At 43.1% G+C, this 18,552-nt stretch overlaps 1 protein-coding gene across 2 annotated transcripts; it reads left to right on the forward strand.

The window, feature by feature from the left end:
• On the forward strand, nt 1-14,007 carry mapkap1 (MAPK associated protein 1). 2 transcript variants are annotated; one of them, XM_069169032.1, is made up of 12 exons: nt 1-184; nt 1,071-1,511; nt 4,134-4,223; nt 5,322-5,470; nt 6,530-6,702; nt 7,449-7,625; nt 8,565-8,674; nt 9,939-10,046; nt 10,321-10,461; nt 11,876-12,013; nt 12,687-12,784; nt 13,588-14,007. In XM_069169032.1, the coding sequence occupies exons 2-12, from the start codon at nt 1,229-1,231 to the stop codon at nt 13,708-13,710; spliced, it is 1,590 nt and encodes a 529-aa protein (XP_069025133.1). In that variant the 5' UTR covers nt 1-184; nt 1,071-1,228; the 3' UTR covers nt 13,711-14,007. The 2 variants fall into 2 exon arrangements, with proteins under 2 accessions (XP_069025133.1, XP_069025134.1); XM_069169033.1 differs by lacking the exons at nt 1-184; nt 1,071-1,511 and adding an exon at nt 3,063-3,146.
• The last annotated feature ends 4,545 nt before the right edge of the window (nt 14,008-18,552 follow it).

Here is an 18,552-nt window from a genome sequence, read left to right on the forward strand (position 1 = left end):
GCCAGTTCCGGTCTGAGCGCAGCGACTTAGCCTGCAGTTGTATTATGATGTTAGCATTGAGCATAACGACTGATGAAGAGCGTGATTGACAGGACGGGGTGCGTGATTGACAGGACAGGGAGTGTGTGTGGATGAAGAGGAGCAGTGAGGACGTCTGTCGGCCGCGCGGATGTAACTTCTCCAGGTGGGACGTCAGTAAACAGGCTAGCAGAGCGGCTAACTGAATGCTAGCTTCAATGATCCTCCGAGATATCTACATGCAGTTTCCTCTCATTCGTGGTTAAGTGTTTAAATGTTCTTCCGGTCTGAATGTTAAGTATGTATCTTGTTATCTTTTATCTGATTTAGCTTTAGATAGTTGTAAACGAGCCGGTTAGCAGAGGTCACGAACAGCTACTGAACCAGCTAACAAGCTAACGAGGAATATGACCCGTGTTGTTTTGGTGAAGATGAAAGATGATCACACAAGATGAGTGTAAAATAAACAAACAAAATATGACCAGGCAGCTGTTTGTCTCGAGTCACTGCAGTTAGCATCAGCCTCTTAGCTTCGGACAGGAAGTAGCTTCCACACATGAACTGAAGTCCTGTTGGCAATAAGAGCTTTAAAACACGGTCGGAACAACATGCCGCTGGATTCCGGAGTTTGTTTGATAAATTCAGATTAATTTCTGTCCCTGTAGTGATCCAACATCCCGCATTTCATAAGCTAGGTTAGCTACATCATTCAGGCTAGTGTTTGTTTACGTCTCCATCTCTTTGTTGACATCATCAACAGCTTCATGTTCACAGTAGAAACAGTCAGACTGGAGGTTCAGTAGGAGGTCACGTGTTCGTCAGCTAACACCCGTTTATAATGACAACATGCGGATATTGTGAACACAGTCTTCTTAGTGTTGGATCTCTCCACACCTCGTGATCGCCGGCATTATGATGATTTATAGCCTCATTTTTAAATCAGATTTGTAAATGTCTGAACACGGTTCAGTGAGTTTTTAATCATGACCCGGTCAGTTTGCCAGAATTATTGCTGCATGTAAATGTAATAACGGTGTTCATGCTCTGAACAGGTGCTGCCCCCGCCCCCCCACCCCCTCCACCGTGGAGCTGAGAGAACAGTGAGGACAGAAGATGGAAGAAATGACGACGTCTTCGCTGCTCTCAGACAGAGACTGAAAAGAGAGGAGCGAAAACAGCTGCAGCTAAAAAGCCTGACTTTGTGAAGGAAATGGCTTTCCTGGACAATCCCGCCATCATCCTGGCTCACATCCGACAGTCCCACGTGACCAGCGATGACACCGGGATGTGTGAGATGGTGCTCATCGACCAGGACGTGGACCTGGAGAAGTGCCAGCTGGCTCTGGTGCCGGGCAGCAGCTGTGGGTCCTCTGGGTCCGGCTCCCTGTCCGAGGGGGGCGGGAGTGTGACGGACAATCACGCCTGCGACCTGTCCCAGTCCATGGACATCACCTCCAGCTGGGACTTCGGCATCCGCCGGCGCTCCAACACAGGTGAGCTCCTCTGCAGGCTGTGGGTGGGTAGCAGGGCAGGCTCTCAGGTACACCTCCTCCTGTCAGTATGGGGGTGGGGGTCAGTCAGAGACCCTGCTCTGCTGAAGGGGAGTGTGGGTCTAATCTGGGCCAGTGGTTTACGGAGGTTTAAATCTAATTGTGTGCCGTTGAAAATTGTTGCTGCTCAGGTGGAAAGAATGGGATTTATTGTGCACATTAAATAGCTCAAGTCACATTAACACTGATTAATACACTGTTTTAAATCAAGCAGGCAGCCTCAGATTCTTCTTACTGTTACGTGTGATGTTGATTCTGAAGAACTAAATAATCTTCGTGTGGTAGTTTGACAGAAGAAGAAGACATGAAACTTATGAGGGAAAGTTTCCCTGCTGCGATCTAACCGGGGCGTTCAGAGACTGAGATAACATGACAGCATCTCGAATGGCAGGTCAGAAAACAACAAACTTCCAGATTAGTCACATTCATCTGGGAAATAAAACAAAGATGAATGATGCAATAAAAGGTGATCACCTGCCGTTGGGAGCAACTTGGGCTTCAGTATCTTTCCCTTGGACCCTTTGGTCTGTGGACACTAGGACCCAGAGGTTAACGGACCATCAGTGGGCCAGTGTTGTTGTTGCCTCTCTATGCTCTTCTTTTCTCTCCCTGCTCTTTTCTCACTGCAGCCTGTCGTAGCAGACGGCCTCAGACAGAACCTCTGATCCGGTTCTGTCTCAGGTTTCTTCCTGTTAAAGGGGACTTTTTCTCTGCCGCTGGGGCTCGAGTTGAGCTGTTGAATTGGAGGGTTTCTCTGTAATGTTGTGATTTGGTGCCATACAGATAAAATATAATTGAATCAAATGCTCTGAGTTCTGGACTAAATCCGTGAGTCTAGTTTAGGGGTGTGTGATACAATAATATCTGTATGATTTTAAATATGATTGCAAAAAAATTCATTTTGTGATAACGGCAATTCAGACTTGGTGACATAACGGCGTCATAACCGTCTAACTTTACACAGCGTGGCGTTCGTTAAGTGTGTAACTTCCACACGACCACAAGAGTGGCTGAAAACAACTCTGAGACGGAGGAGTCGGTTCTAAAACGGGGAGCGAGACGTGGCTTGGTTCCTGAAGTCCAGATGTATACAGGGTCTTTACTGAGCCTTGTCTAACAGCTGTAACGGCGTCTTTTCATTTTCCAGGACCGTATTTGTCAGAATATCGATCCAGTCAAGTGACCTTCTTGTCCTGGCGCCTCAGGTCTGCAGCTTCAGGGTGCTAATTTAACACCAAATCATGTAATCAGTGGTCAGATGAGTGAACTGTGTGTGAGGTGGGATGTGGGTGTGGGATGTGGGTGCTTTGGTTACAGTGAGTTTGAATCAAATGAAAAGTCGAAGCTGCTTTATTCGTACGGTACAGCGAGTTGTGGTGAGAGAGGGAGTCCAGAGGCAGACGGCGTGTCTCCTTTTGGCTCCCTTTACACCTGTTTGAGGTTTGGTGGCGTGCTGGTTGTGGTTCTGGGCTGTGGTGGACAGTTTCAACCCTCTGAGACTTCCAGTTGAACACTGACCTGTGGTGGCTGTCTCATCAGGACTCCAACAAGATAACAGAGAGAAACCTGGGGCTGCTGGTAAGATGAGAGCAGTGAACAAACTGCTTCATAACAACGTTTTCATGATGTGAGCTCCTCTCAGAGTGCGATACTCAGCTGTGTATGACTGTGTTTAAAGGCTGGGTGGCGTCATTCAAAACATTACGTGTCAGAGAGTCGGCGTGTTCTCCTGAAAACAAATCAGCTCATTTCTCTGTCGGGCCCGACGAAGGATGTTTGTGACCATGTTTCTCCTTCAGGATGACCTGCTGCTCTTTAAGTGATCCATCTTAACATGTGATCTGATTTTAATCCAAGTTAATGCACTAAAGCTAATAACATGTAAACAACTGAAATCTGTTTTGTCGTTATTGGGGACGTTGTGTGCAAATGACAGGATAGCTTTATCACAAAATATACAAGTAGCTGTGGGTCTGATGTGTGTCGGGACTTCAGGATACCATAGTTTCATCAGCCCACAACACCTTTTTTCAGGTGAAGTGTTGAGCTGCTCTTTGTCAAACTTCAGGCACACCATGGTGTTTTCTTATAGAAAGCAGCAGTTTTGCTTTGTGTTGTCCTGCCATGGACATAATGGACGTCATGGACATCATGGGCGTCATGGACATCATGGCAGGACAACACAAACCCAACGGTTATGATTTGTTTGCTTTGTTTCGATTTTTTCAGTCATTTGTCCACCCACTAAACAGTGAGTGTGTAAATAATGTATCTAACATGGACAAGAACATCACGGTGATTAATGTGTTATTTGTTAACACTGATTGTGTTTGTTCATAATTGTACCTCGTGGATATCTGACCATATTTTAAGTCAAGTGTTTACATAAATGTAGATAATACAGAGGGTTTCACTGACTGCTTTTTTACCACTGTAAATCTGAACCAAAGTCAACTTTGTACTGGTGTTTCAATTATGTGGTTAACATAATGCTGAGTTTTTCTACTTTTAGTGTTTTTGGTTTGTTTACTTGTCAGATATTTAAAAGTATTTCTTTCTTTTCAGCCCAAAGACTTGAAAGACTAAGGAAAGAACGACAGAACCAAATCAAATGTAAAAACATTCAGTGGAAAGAGAGGTCATCCTCCCAATCAGGTACTGTTCCTGGCTGTTTTTAAATACATGTATTGAATAAAAGTTGCTCATTTTGTAGCAGAACTTTTTCTCGTAATAGTAGCAGAAACTTTCATTTAATTCCGTTTTGTGCTTGTAGTGACTGTAAGTAACCTTACTCTGAATTTAAAGGCTGCTGAAGAGTCTGAAAGTTAACATGTTTTTCTATGATATTCTTTAAAATATGATATGAAACAGCCAGCTGACAAACAGCTTTTAGGTGAATTGCCGCCACCTTCTGGCGGTAGTAACGCATGACTAAAAACAATGAAAAGACAAGACAGTAGTCCCATAAACTGTTTAATTAAAAAAAAGAAACAAAAAAAAGTGAGCTGTGATTGGAATGTACATGTGTGTGTACTGGTGTGCTCTGTTAGACCTGTACACTTTAAAGTCTACTTAAAGTAAAAAATATACTTGAAGTAAGTCTACTTAAAGTAATAGTATACTTAGAATAAGTGTACTTAAAGTAACTATACTTGGAGTGAGTCTTCTTAAAGTTACTGTATACTGAGAATAAGTCTATTTAAAGTAACTATATTTGGATTAAGTCTACTTAAAGTAACAGTATACTTAGAATAAGTCTTCTTAAAGTAACTATACTTGGAGAAAGTCTACTTAAAGTGACTATACTTGGAGTAAGTCTACTTAAAGTAACAGTATACTTAGAATAAGTCTACTTAAAGTGACTATACTTGGAGTAAGTCTTCTTAAAGTGACAGTGTACTTAGAATACGTCTACTTAAAGTAACCGTGTACTTGGAATGACAAAGCTTTAAAGTAACAGTATACTTGGAGTAAGTCTACTTAAAGTAACAGTATACTTAGAATAAGTCTACTTAAAGTGACTATACTTAGAGTAAGTCTTCTTAAAGTGACAGTGTACTTAGAATAAGTCTACTTAAAGTAACTATACTTGGAGAAAGTCTACTTAAAGTGACTATACTTGGAATAAGTTTTCTTAAAGTAATAGTATACTTAGAAGAAGTCTACTTAAAGTAACTATACTTGGAGTAAGTCTACTTAAAGTGACAGTATACTTGATGTAATAGTGTTTGCTGCATGTTGTTGTTGCTCCAGTGGAGGATATGGGGAGTCTGTTTGAAAAACGGGACTTTAAAGACCGGCCGCGGACCACAGGTAGTAAATCGACGCTGTCACTGCGGCTGGAGCAGTGTCCACAGCAGCTCAACAACCCCTTCAATGAATACTCCAAATTTGATGGGAAGGTGAGTTATTCCACATTTGGTTCTGGTTTATTTTTTTACCCTAAAGTATGTTCTTTAAAACAAACTCCCTCAAATGCCTCCAAGCAAAGCAAAAATATAAATCAATGAATTTTTCTTTTATGTCCTTCCTTTGTTTGATTGAGTAAATCCACATAATTTATCCAGCTTCATTCACAGGTTTGCCCATTGATCATGAAAGTGAGGACAGTTTTCTCACAATTCAGAACAAGTTTGTTCCCCAATAGTTTTGATGAATGTGGGGTCAGTAATGACCAGAATAATCACAACATAAGCTTTGTTTAATTGTTAATAAAATTACACTATTAAGATAAACCAAAGTTTGAAACTTTAATAAATACACAGAAACTGCGGAAATTTTCTTTACATCTTTACATCTACATTTATTTGTAATCAAGGATGAACTTATAGAATTAAGTTGTCAAACTGTGACCATAACTCAAGAATTCATACATTATGAAAATAATGACAATGCACACGTAGGCTTTTTGATCCAAGTGTGGGAATGACAGACTCAGCATAACTATAAATACTCTTTAAGGAGTTAAATACATAACTTTCTTACAGTTAAATGACTTTTAGTATCAAAAACTGTTTGATTTCATTAAAATATAACATTATCTTACTATAACTTAAAAGATGACTGTGTATTGCTTGCAACAAGCGGCTTCAACACTTTTAAAACTACCTCATTTTCTCCATGTTGTTAAGCTCCACTACACAAAATACATAATGACAAAATTTCAGACATGTCTAATATTAAAAAAGGATTAAGTGAGGATATTTAAAAGCTCAAACAGCAGCTTCAATGTGTTTTTTTTTTTTAGTCATAATTCAGCACCCTAACTCCGGAACAGAAGGGGAGCAGCTTTATTTCTCTAACCTTGAAAATACCCGTACTACCCTTTAATACACTCCTGTAAAGTTTCCACTACATCCAGTGTTTTATGAGTCTGGACAGACATGGAGGGAAACCTGCAGCTGGTTGGCGGAGGCTTCAACCTGCAGGTGGTGATGTCATCCCTCTCTTGCCATTTTCAGGGCCACATCGGCACCATGGCAACAAAGAAGATCGACGTCTACCTCTCAATGCAAATGGCCCAAGAGAAGGTACATCCGATGACGGTGGTGACCATCGCTAACGCCCGCGTCCACGACCTCATCGGGCTCATCTGCTGGCAGTACACCGGCGAGGGACGAGAACCCAAACTCAAGTGAGTACAAACACATCTGGAGCAGTTTGATATGATGTCATCATCAAGCGGCAACCATCAGTGAGGTCATCGTTGGTTTGTGAACGTTATGAAGCCTCCAGTTCAGATTCTGTCCGTCACCATCTTGCTAGTTCGGAGCGGTTTGGAGCAGGAAGTGACCATATTTGGACGAGCTGGGGGAGGAGCCAGCGGTGGATCTGACTGATCTCATTGGAAACCTGATGATACTTTGTCCCACCCACCAATAGCATAATCAATCAAATAGACACGCCCCCAAAAACAGGTCTTTTTGAATCTTCTTTTCTAATGAATGAGGGATTATTTTCAGATGGACCTCCAGAAAACTAATAAGAAGGAGTGACTTTAGCTAACAACACCGAGATAACTGATGGACACATTTTATTCACTTTGGATTTGATGAGAGAAGTTGAATGGGAGTCTATGGAGCCGGAGGCTTTTTGGAGACGACCTCTAGTGGCACTCGGTGGTATTGCAGCTGAAGACACTTCTGGATCAGAACCATTTTTCAGACCTGAAGCTACGAACACTTTTATAAACAATCTGTGATCAGTACAGATGTAACAGCTTCTGTCTGTCTCTCCACCTGTCCATCACTCTATCCTTCTGTCTGTCTCTGCACCTGTCCATCACTCTGTCCTTCTGTCTGTCTCTCCACCTGTCCATCACTTTGTCCGTCGCTCTGTCCTTCTGTCTGTCCCTGCACCTGTCCATCACTTTGTCCACAGTGAGAATGTGAACGCCTACTGCCTCCACATTGCTGAGGACGACGGGGAGGTGGACACCGACTTCCCTCCACTGGACTCCAATGAGCCGATCCACAAGTTTGGTTTCAGCACTCTGGCCCTGGTGGAGAAGTACTCGTCCCCGGGCCTGGCCTCCAGACAGTCCCTGTTTGTCAGGATGTAAGTACCGAATCAGGAACACATTCATTCATGTAAACAATATGCAGGTGATGTGGACAGCAGCTGATGATGCTCTCTAACAGCACTGGGATCAAAGGCTTCTCATTGATATTAAATATGTCACAGCTGTTTAAATGTAGTTTAATGCTGTTATTGTGTATACAGTACTGTATATAATACTGTATATAAACAGTATTCTAGTGTATACTGTATATAATACTATATATAAACAGTATTCTTGTGTATACTGTATATAATACTGTATATAAACAGTATTCTAGTGTATACTGTATATAATCCTGTCTATTAACAGTATTCTAGTGTTTACTGTATATAATACTGTCTATAAACATTATTCTAGTGTATACTGTATATAATCCTGTTTATAAATAGTATTCTAGTAATCCTGTCTTTAAACGGTATTCTAGTGTTTACTGTATATAATACTGTCTATAAACATTATTCTAGTGTATACTGTATATAATCCTGTTTATAAACAGTATTCTAGTAATCCTGTCTATAAACGGTATTCTAGTGTATACTGTATATAATCCTGTCTATAAACAGTATTCTTGCGTAAGTTTTACTGGAGTGGACAGCGAGAGGTTTGATCTACATGGGTCTTAATCTGAGGACAGTGAAAGAACATAGTGATGTTTATTTGTGTGCACCTGTTCACTCCTTTATAATATTTTTAATATAACATCAGATTAATATCAGTAGTAACTGTCAGTTTCCAGGGTCTCTCCACATACATGGGGATTGATTTGTATTTGTCAAAGGAGACTGAATATTCATCACAACCGTCAGGATGTTAGCAGTCCTTCAGCAGTGTGTGCAGCACAGGGAGACTCCATTACTGCCAGCTTACTGCACTAATGGAACATGTGGAGTGATGTTCACTGCATCCTGACCGCTTTCCACCTTTTTCCCTTTCAGAAATGCTGCTCATGGTTTCTCTCTGATCCCTGTGGACAGTCTGAAGGTAACCATGAAAGAAATTCTTCAGAAAGCCCTGAAGAAGAGGAAAGGCTCACAGAAAGGCTCTGGTAATGATCCCTCACCTCCATATGATGAAACAAAGAAGGTCAGGAAGGAGGTTTTATTTATCAAAGAGTACAGTCCTGTTTGGTCTCTCATGGCCCTCAGTGTTTCCTACACACTGATGCTCCGCCCACAGGTGTGTGAAGTGAGCTCTTTAATGCGCGACTCATTTCACCTGTTCATGTCTGCATTAAGCATCACAACAACACAGTAATACTCCTGGTGTGAGCTCTACAGATTTATGTCTGTTACATGTCCATAAACACACATCAGTGCAGCGAGGACAGATTGTGTAACATCACTGTGGTGAAGACGTGACTGGATGTTTTGACAGATGATTGACAGGCGATAAAGATGTGTTTTCTTTCAATAAAAATGACAGAATAAAAATACAGGTAGTACAAAAATATTAAATATAAAGATTGTAAAAATGCACATTATATACAAATAAACATAGAATCATATTAAATGAAACTAAACAACAATGCAAAGTGCAGGTTATAGATGTACAATCATTTTCTTATTTAAAGAAAATGATAGTTTCTGCTTTCACCTCTCATTTTATAAGAGTCTTTATTTCTCTGTGGAGGACGAGTCATCGTATCTGAGTCTGAGGTGAAGATTAGAGTGGAGAGGAGGATATATAATAATATATAATATATATATAATCCTGAGCAGAGGGAGTGTAGCTGCGGTGACTCACTGACATGGGTCATTAATGAGTGACAGCAGCCAGAGGGCGGTCCTCTCCCACAGGAGGACACGGGTCAGATTCACCGACAGAACCACCAGGGAGCATCTGATCACAACCAGACCAGACTTACAGCCACAGGCAGAGTTTCAGGACCAGCAGTTGGATAAAACACTGTTAAAAGCTCTTTACATGGAGGTGGATTGTGTTTACGCTTCCTGCCCAGTTAGCAGGATGCTAACTTTACAACTTTGAATGTGATTGTTGTGTGATTTATACTTTTGTTGTGTTGTTTTGATCATTTTAACCTGTAAAATGTCTCCGACTATCTTGAAAAGCACTTTACAAATAATGTATTGTTATTATTTTAATATTACCACTTTTACTCATCAAAGCAATTACAACACAGTTTAATTATTACAAATAAATCTGACAGATTAATAAAATAAATATGACTTTATTGATCCCACACAGAGGAACTCCAGTCATTATAAACACGAGCTGACAATCACACAGGCTGGAAACAATCCACCAGTTTAGATTGAGACTTATTAAGACTGACGTCTTGTCTCCAACAGGACCCATGTATCGTCTGGAGAAGCAGACGGAGCCCAACGTGTCCGTGGACCTGGACTCCACCCTGGAGAACCAGAGCACCCTGGAGTTCTGCCTGGTCCGAGAGAACAGTAAGTGGTCCCAGTAGATCAGTAGGTGGTCCTGGTATATCAGTAGGTGGTCCCAGTAGAACATATTCTGTTATTTACCTCCACCATTAATGTAACTCAACAGTTTTCACCATCATCATCTGATCTCCACAGCAGACTCGGATATTGTTTGGACCTCATGTGGAGTGTGTAGATTAATATGAAGATATAGTCGTTCTTCTTCTATAGTCTCATACAGTTTATAATGCGAGTGAGTTGGCATTAGTCCTATTATTAATGAGTTTTGTGTGTGCAGGCTCCAGAGGGGAGGAGAGCTCAGAGGAAGACCCTCCTATTGACATCACCACAGTCCAGGACATGCTGAGCAGTCACCACTACAAGTCCTTCAAGATCAGCATGATCCACAAGCTGCGCTTCACCACAGACGTCCAGCTAGGTACTCACTGCTGTCTGCAGGGTGGTCTCACTACTGTCCTTCAGGGTGGTCTCACTGCTGTCTGCAGGGTGGTCTCACTACTGTCCTGCAGGGTGGTCTCACTGCTGTCTGCAGGGTGGTCTCACTACTGTCCTTCAGGGTGGTCTCACTGCTGTCCTGCAGAGTGATCTCACTGCTGTCCTTCAGAGTGGTCTCACTACTGTCTGCAGGGTGGTCTCACTGCTGTCCTTCAGAGTGGTCTCACTGCTGTCTGCAGGGTGGTCTCACTACTGTCCTTCAGGGTGGTCTCACTACTGTCTGCAGGGCGGTCTCACTGCTGTCTGCAGGGTGGTCTCACTACTGTCCTTCAGGGTGGTCTCACTGCTGTCTGCAGGGTGGTCTCACTACTGTCCTTCAGGGTGGTCTCACTGCTGTCTGCAGGGTGGTCTCACTACTGTCCTGCAGGGTGGTCTCACTGCTGTCTGCAGGGTGGTCTCACTGCTGTCCTTCAGGGTGGTCTCACTGCTGTCTGCAGGGTGGTCTCACTACTGTCCTTCAGGGTGGTCTCACTGCTGTCTGCAGGGTGGTCTCACTGTTGTCCTTCAGGGTGGTCTCACTGCTGTCCTTCAGGGTGGTCTCACTGCTGTCTGCAGGGTGGTCTCACTACTGTCCTTCAGGGTGGTCTCACTGCTGTCCTTCAGGGTGGTCTTACTACTGTCTGCAGGGTGGGCTCACTTCTGTCCTTCAGGGTGGGCTCACTTCTGTCCTTCAGGGTGGTCTCACTACTGTCTGCAGGGTGGAAAGAAAGTGATTGACATTTGTAGGAGAGAACAGAAGACAACGTTCTGTACACCCTGAACAATATGTTAAACTACAGATTTTAATGGCGAGTTTCTATCATTTAAATGTGGAATTTAAAGCTCAATAAAAAAAGCAATTATAGAAAACATAATCAATCTGTTTGGAGATAAGAACAGAGAGCAGATATTTATTGATCTTGTTTATTATTCATCAGATATTTACAGGAAACCTATTAAAATGAGAAGGAGCCCCAAACCTTCAAGTAGTTTTTACCTGATGAGCGTTTGCTGCTCGTCAACGATGATGCAACGTGTGCATGAGGTTTCTGAAACAATCAATCACTGATCAATCACACCTGCGACTGCAACTCCACTAAATTCAGCAAAAGTGTAACCGTAATTGTGTCTATTTAATGTCTGCATTTTTATTGTACTCTGAAAGCAATGATTTCGTTTGTACTTTTACTGAATTTTTGCTTTTATTTCTGAGGATATTGTTAATTGTGAATATAAAAGTGTCTTTAGTTGAGATGAACCCTCCTGATTTATGGCACCACAGCATTATTGTAGGATTCTACTTGCAGTCCATCGGTGTTCATCCTCTATGAAAACTGACATTCAAACTGTGTCTGCAGGTGTTTCAGGAGAGAAAGTGGAAATCGATCCCGTGACCAATCAGAAGGCCAGTACCAAGTTCTGGATCCGTCAGAAACCCATCTCCATCGACTCGGACCACCTGTGTGCCTGTGACCTGGTGGAGGAGAGAAGTCCCAGTGAGTGGATCTCAGAATCACCGACCCAGAACCATACAACCGCTGACCAAGAACCACAGAAGCACAGACCCAGAACCATAGAACTGTTGACCCAGAACCATAGAACCACTGACCCAGAACCACAGACCCAGAACTATAGAACCGCTGACCCAGAACCACACACCCGCTGACACAGAACCATAGAACCACTGACCCAAAACCACAGAACAGCTGACCCAGAACCACCGACCCAGAACCGGAAAACCACAGACCCAGAACCATAGAACTGATGACCCAGAACCATAGAACAGCTGACCCAGAACCAAGATCACTGGAGAGCACACACAGGTCAGATACATGCTCAGTCTGCTGAGTAAAGAGAGGACTCATCTGCTCATTTAAAATAGTGAAGGTCAAAGGTCAACTTCATCAGCATCAGTTACTGATATGAATGAAAGTTAAAGTGGGAGAATATGATATCTCACTGAGTGTTACAGAGGGGAGCCTCTTTCTCACAAAGGATCTTTGAGCTGGACACACAACACAACACACACACACACACACACACACACACACACACACACAACACAACACACACAAACACATACAAATGAAGATGTGTAGACAGCAGTGTGTATCGTTTGTGTTTGTCTCATTATTGAAACGTGTTTAAACATGTTTCTCTTTGTCTCAGGTCACGCGATATTCAAGCTGACATATCTCAGTAACCATGACTACAAGCCGCTGTACTTTGAGTCTGATGCTGCGACTGTCAATGAGATTGTGCTGAAGGTGAGCTGCATGTTAGTATATATATACTGCAGTATTTACTGCTGTACTGCAGTATTTACTGATATACCGCAGTGTTTACTGATATACTGCAGTATTTATGATATATTTATGCTTTTGTTCTGTGCCAATGCAAACATACCACAATGTTTTTGTATTATATATATATATATATACATATATATATTGATAGTGATCTAGTTTCTCTGTACCCCCCTGAGCTATAAAGCAGCTTCGTATCATTTCTCAGCTGGTTGTGTTTCAGTCTAACTTTCTCATTAGTCTCATTTCCCTGTAGCAGCAGGAAACTACTGTCAGCCAAAAATCCAACAATGCACATGTTCATCAGCAGACAGTCAGTCAGAGAGCAGCTGATGGTTTGAAGTTATTTAAAGTTGTCAGTTTATCATCATCATCATCAGCTGCTGTCATAAAGTCAGTCAATAAATCAGGATAACAAACTGAAGGTAAACTCTTGTTTAATAAGAAATACACAGATTGTTTATTTATGAAATGTTTTTTATTTATTTAGATTACTCACAGGTGGATTTAAAACTGTTTTAAAAACCATAATCAGAACTAATAACTTTCTATTGAATATATGAGAACATCTATTATGATTTATTGTCCCTCTTTCATCATCACAGGAACAGGAGCAGGTGTAGTTCTTCTTTGTCTCCTTTTGATGATGTCATGTTTTTGGTATTTATGTCACCGGGTGTCTGAAAACAGCTGAATTAATCTGCGGAACATTTACAAACATGTTGTTTGTTTGTTTGTCTGTGTGTTTGTTTGTGTGTGTCCAGGTGAACTACATCCTGGAGTCCCGGGCCAGCTCCTCGCGGGCCGACTACTTCGCCCAGAAACAACGTAAACTGAGCCGCCGCACCAGCTTCAGCTTCCAGAAGGAGAAGAAAGGGGGTCAGTAGACTGGAGCTGCAGCGCCACCTGTCTGTCGGTGGGAGGACACCACGAGTGTGTCTCTGCTTCGGATCAGCCGGGAGGACAACAGAGTCCTTCTTCTTGTTCAGACATGAATCCGTCTCCAGAGACACTTTCAGGTCCGGCTGTTTTCATGTCCGTCCTCCAGGATGGATCAGAACCGCTCCAACACTGAACCAACGTCTCTGCTTCTTCAACAGGATGAAAACGTGTTTGATGAACTCTGCAGACGTTTTCTGTTCACAAAGTCATGATCATGTAGAAATAAAGTCACTTCACTTCCACTCACTCTCATTTATTTACACACAAACCCCAGAACAGGTCTCCTCCAACTGGACCGGACCAACAGAACCAGATGGACCAGAACTGTCTGCACTGACCAGTTTATTAGGTACACATGATGTGAGACATCAGTCTGACAGGATGTCTTGGTATTTATGTCACCAGGTGTCTGAAAACAGCTCAATTCATCTGTGGAACATTTACAAACATGTTGTTTGTTTGTGTCCTCTGTCTGTTCCCCCGCCCACCCGAAGGACACACAGGACGAGGTCCAAACCTTGTCTTCATCTGCACAGGGTATGAAATGATAAAGGGCTTTTACTTTGAAATATAGGCTTTTCATTTGAAACATCCAGGAAGTCACAGCAGTCGGCTGACCACCAGTGAGCCTGTCCGTCATTGTTCTGAATGTTGGTGTGACTCCAGCTTGTTTAAACCAGCCGACCTGAGAGCAGCAGCGGTGAGGACGCCCTGACGGCTGGACTCTGGTGGGACGATCCAGCGGTGATGTGCTGCATGTCTACTTCCCAGTTGTGCAGATGAAAGGTCGTTTATCGGCCTGGTCACCTCGGTTCCTTCATCAGCAGCAGACGGTGACTCAACACACATTTAAATAGAAGAAGTTGCTGATTTATTCAGCTCTGATTGGTCAGAAATGTTCTTTAGTCACCAAACTGGAGCCTCATTACTGAGTTATGTCCCCTGAGACGTGTTCACGTCCTGACGGCTTGTTAAAGAGAGACTCCAGGTTTTCACCAGAACCAGCTTCTCTTTTACACTTTATCTCAATGAACGCTGTCACAACTCCACTTTGAGGCCGCATGTGTGGACGCTCAAAGACTGGATATAAAACTATATAAAAACACAGACTGGCTATAAAACTATATAAAACCGCAGACTGGATATAAAACTATATAAAACCACAGACTGGATATAAAAGTGTTTGTAGCTTCCAGGTCTGAAAAATGGTTCCGATGCAGAAGTGTGTTAAGCTGCAATACCAGCGAGTGCCACTAGAGGTCAGCTCCAAAAAGCCTCCGGCTCCATAGACTCCCATTCAACTTCTCTCATCAAATCCAAAGTGAATAAAATGTGTCCATCAGTTATCTCGGTGTTGTTAGCTAAAGTCACTCCTTCTTATTAGTTTTCTGGAGGTCCATCTGAAAATAATCCCTCATTCATTAGAAAAGAAGATTCAAGAAGACCTGTTTTTGGGGGCGTGTCTGTTTGATTGACAGGCCTGTGGTGCAGTCAGGTCACAGCTAACGGTGGGCGGGTTTCCAATCAGATCAGTAAGATCCACTGCTGGCTCCTCCCCCAGCTCGTCCAAATATGGTCACTTCCTGCTCCAAACCGCTCCGAGCTAGCAAAGATGGTGACGGACAGAATCTGAACTGGAGGCTTCATAATGTTTACAAACCAACGATGACATCACTGATGGGTGATGACCTCACTGATGGTCGATGACGTCACTAAGAAAAGCTGCATCCAACTAGTCTGTTGTGAGCAGCAGTTCACTAGTAAATGGAAGAGGTTCTCGTCCATCATGTCTCAGAACATAGAAAAAAAATCCACATTGCCATGGTAACAGCTGTTAAAACTAAACTAATTCATTTACATGTGATGATCAGAGTATCCTCAGTCACCAGCAGGAGGCACTGTCGTCCCTTCACTGGTTGAAAGTTTCTACCTCTCCTCATCAGGTCGACCACCTTCACTCCTCCTCCTCCTCCTGATCCTCCTGATCTTCCTCCTCCTGCTCCATCTTCTACTCCACCAAGGGCTCCATACTCCCCTCACTCATCTCCTCAAGCAGACAGGAGATCCCCTTCTTCCTCCTCTTCCTCCTCCTCCTCCTCCTCCTCCACGGCTGGTTTTAAACAGTCCCAGTGGTTCTGTCTCAGACACTAACTCTGTTCTAACTAACAGATAAATGAACCTGATGGTGAATCTGACACATGAACGCATCATACTGCTGTTATCAGCATCCTGACTTCAGCTCAACATATTTGTTTCAACATATTTGAATGTGTATTTGACGTTTCCTGCTGGTTGCTGAGGTTCAGTAATATTAAGTCGTGATGAGCACAAAACCTCAGTGACTTCCACCTCTGTTTAAAAAAAAAAAAACAGTCCAGTCCACAACAGGTAAGTGATGTATGAGGAAATAAAGGAGTGACAGAAGAGATAACAGAGAATATTATACAGAATGAGAACAAACTGAATGTCATGTGGCTCCTCTGATGACATGTATCCTCTCAGCTGTATGATGGGAGGACTGTGATCTGACCTGCAGCTGTGTGCAGGGAGGATGTTGTCCTGCAGGAGGTTTGTTGGCGGCGTTTCGTCCTCCTCTGCAGTCTGAGTTCAGAGCAGCTGGAAGAAAAGGACCCAGTCGTTGCTATAAAGATGTGACAGCGCCTCATCCTGCTGCTGTTTCAGAGTGGACGAGGTTTGGATCCGAATAATAACTGCAGTGTGCTGAGGGCTCGTCTCCCTGCAGCTGGACTGGAGAGAGTTTTAGTGTCTGAGGATGTTGTCTTCATCACTGAGAGAGTAACTAGTTCTAACTTCTTCATCTTCAAACAGAGGTTGGACTGACACATTGCTCTTCAATACAAAACTGTTAGTTCCTCTGATTCACGACAGGCCGGTCAGCTTCTTGAGATCCCCCTACTGGTCTGTAGAGGAAGTGCAGCTTCTTTAGAGCCCCCTACTGGTCTGTAGAGGAAGTGCAGCTTCTTTAGAGCCCCCTACTGGTCTGTAGAGGAAGTGCAGCTTCTTTAGAGCCCCCTACTGGTCTGTAGAGGAAGTGCAGCTTCTTTAGAGGCCCCTACCAAGAGGACTGCATGTTGAGCTGAATTCTGTAAATTGATATTGTTTTGCTCTTTTTTATTTAAATGCTTTTCAGTGTTTAATTATTTGACACCCAAAGTTCCACCTGAAGCAGGAAGTCGTTCTAAAACTGATAAAAACAGTGAATTCATGTGAGTTGTGTAGGAACTATTTCCTGATGACACTCGATGCTCCGACGGTTCTCCAGCAACACAGGTTCACGTTTGGATGAAATGTTTCTGGGAACAATGAACAGTAAAGAACATGACTGGGACATGCTTGTTGTTGCCACGGCGACTCATGAAGATCCTGAGTTTGACAGGGATGTTGGGAAAATGTGCTGAAATGTTCTTTGTTTATTTGTTTGTTTATGCATCGTGGTCACATGATTCATTTCCTGCTGCTCACCTGCATCTGTTCAGGACCTGCTTCTAGGTTTTCCACTTTGAAAACTTTTCTTGTTCCGGAACATGTTTTACTTCCTGTTTTATGTCCGTTTCCTATAACTGCAGTGTGTTCAGCTCCTATTTCTCTGTTTCCCTTCTGTTACTCTCTTGGCCTCCATCCTGTGTGAGCACACACACACCCACTGGTCTGCTTCACCTCCAGTTAGCTGCTCTTGTCTGAGACTCTCCGTCCTGTCAGACCGCCAGCAGCCGCTAAAGATGCTGAGGAGGTCCGATCTATTTAACTCTGCTGCTTTACATGCTCTCACTGACATGGCCTACATTCACTCTGAACACACACACACACACACACACACACACACACACACACACACACGTCTCTCTATACTTGTGAGGACACTCAACTTAATTCCAACCTTAAACCAGGTCTTAACATTCACACTGTAACGTTCTGATGATCCTAAACGTCCTCACAAACTGTTCTTCCTCATAAATATGGTTTTCGACAGTTTCCTCAGACGTAGGCAATTATCTAAGTTATGAAGGCAATAAAATTACAACATACTAGCTGAACATCCAACCAAACACGAACCCCCATGACCTCTGACCTTTCTGTAAACATCAGCAAACACGTCACAACTTGTGAACTGGAGGCTGATAAGACGATTCAGAGTTGTGAGGTGGTGAATACCACAAGAGGACGCCGTTCATATGGACTCTCCTCTGAACACGGTGAATATGACCATGTCTGAATGCAGCAGTAGATATCTGCTCCTAATGAAAAGATAGTCTGCAGGTGTGTCGGGCAGAGGGCGGAGCTTCTGTAAGGAGGGAAACTGAGATTGATCTTATCAGGCCAAAAAGTCACCGATCACAACTTATTCACCAGAAATCATTTGTTTGTGATGGAAGGGTGAGTTACTGAAATAAGGAAGTAGAGCGGAGGACTGTTGAAAAGAGAGGACGGAGGAAAAAACCGTTGTGGTGGTGAAATGTGAGCAGGAGATGGAGCAGAAGGTTGGAGTGAGGCGCCATGTGGTGAGCCTTGAGGAGCGAAGACATTTAAATAACTTAGTGATGATAATGAATTCCTCTTTTTTTCAATGCTCTTTGCAGACTGACTCGGACCATTCAGAGATTTCTGAGGAGGTTCATCATCAGGAGACAAACTGGAACGAGTCGACGGCTCCGAGTATGTTGGGGGATCGGACCGCAGCGAGCTCGGCTGCCTGATGGTTACTAAGTGTGGACGCCGTGGAGACGATCAGCTGACCAGGTGTCCCACTCCAAAAATCATCCTGAATG

This window comes from Embiotoca jacksoni, unplaced genomic scaffold (genome assembly GCF_022577435.1).
Source record: "Embiotoca jacksoni isolate LCO1_2020_lvr unplaced genomic scaffold, fEmbJac1.0.p SCAF_42, whole genome shotgun sequence".
Taxonomy (NCBI): domain Eukaryota; kingdom Metazoa; phylum Chordata; class Actinopteri; family Embiotocidae; genus Embiotoca; species Embiotoca jacksoni.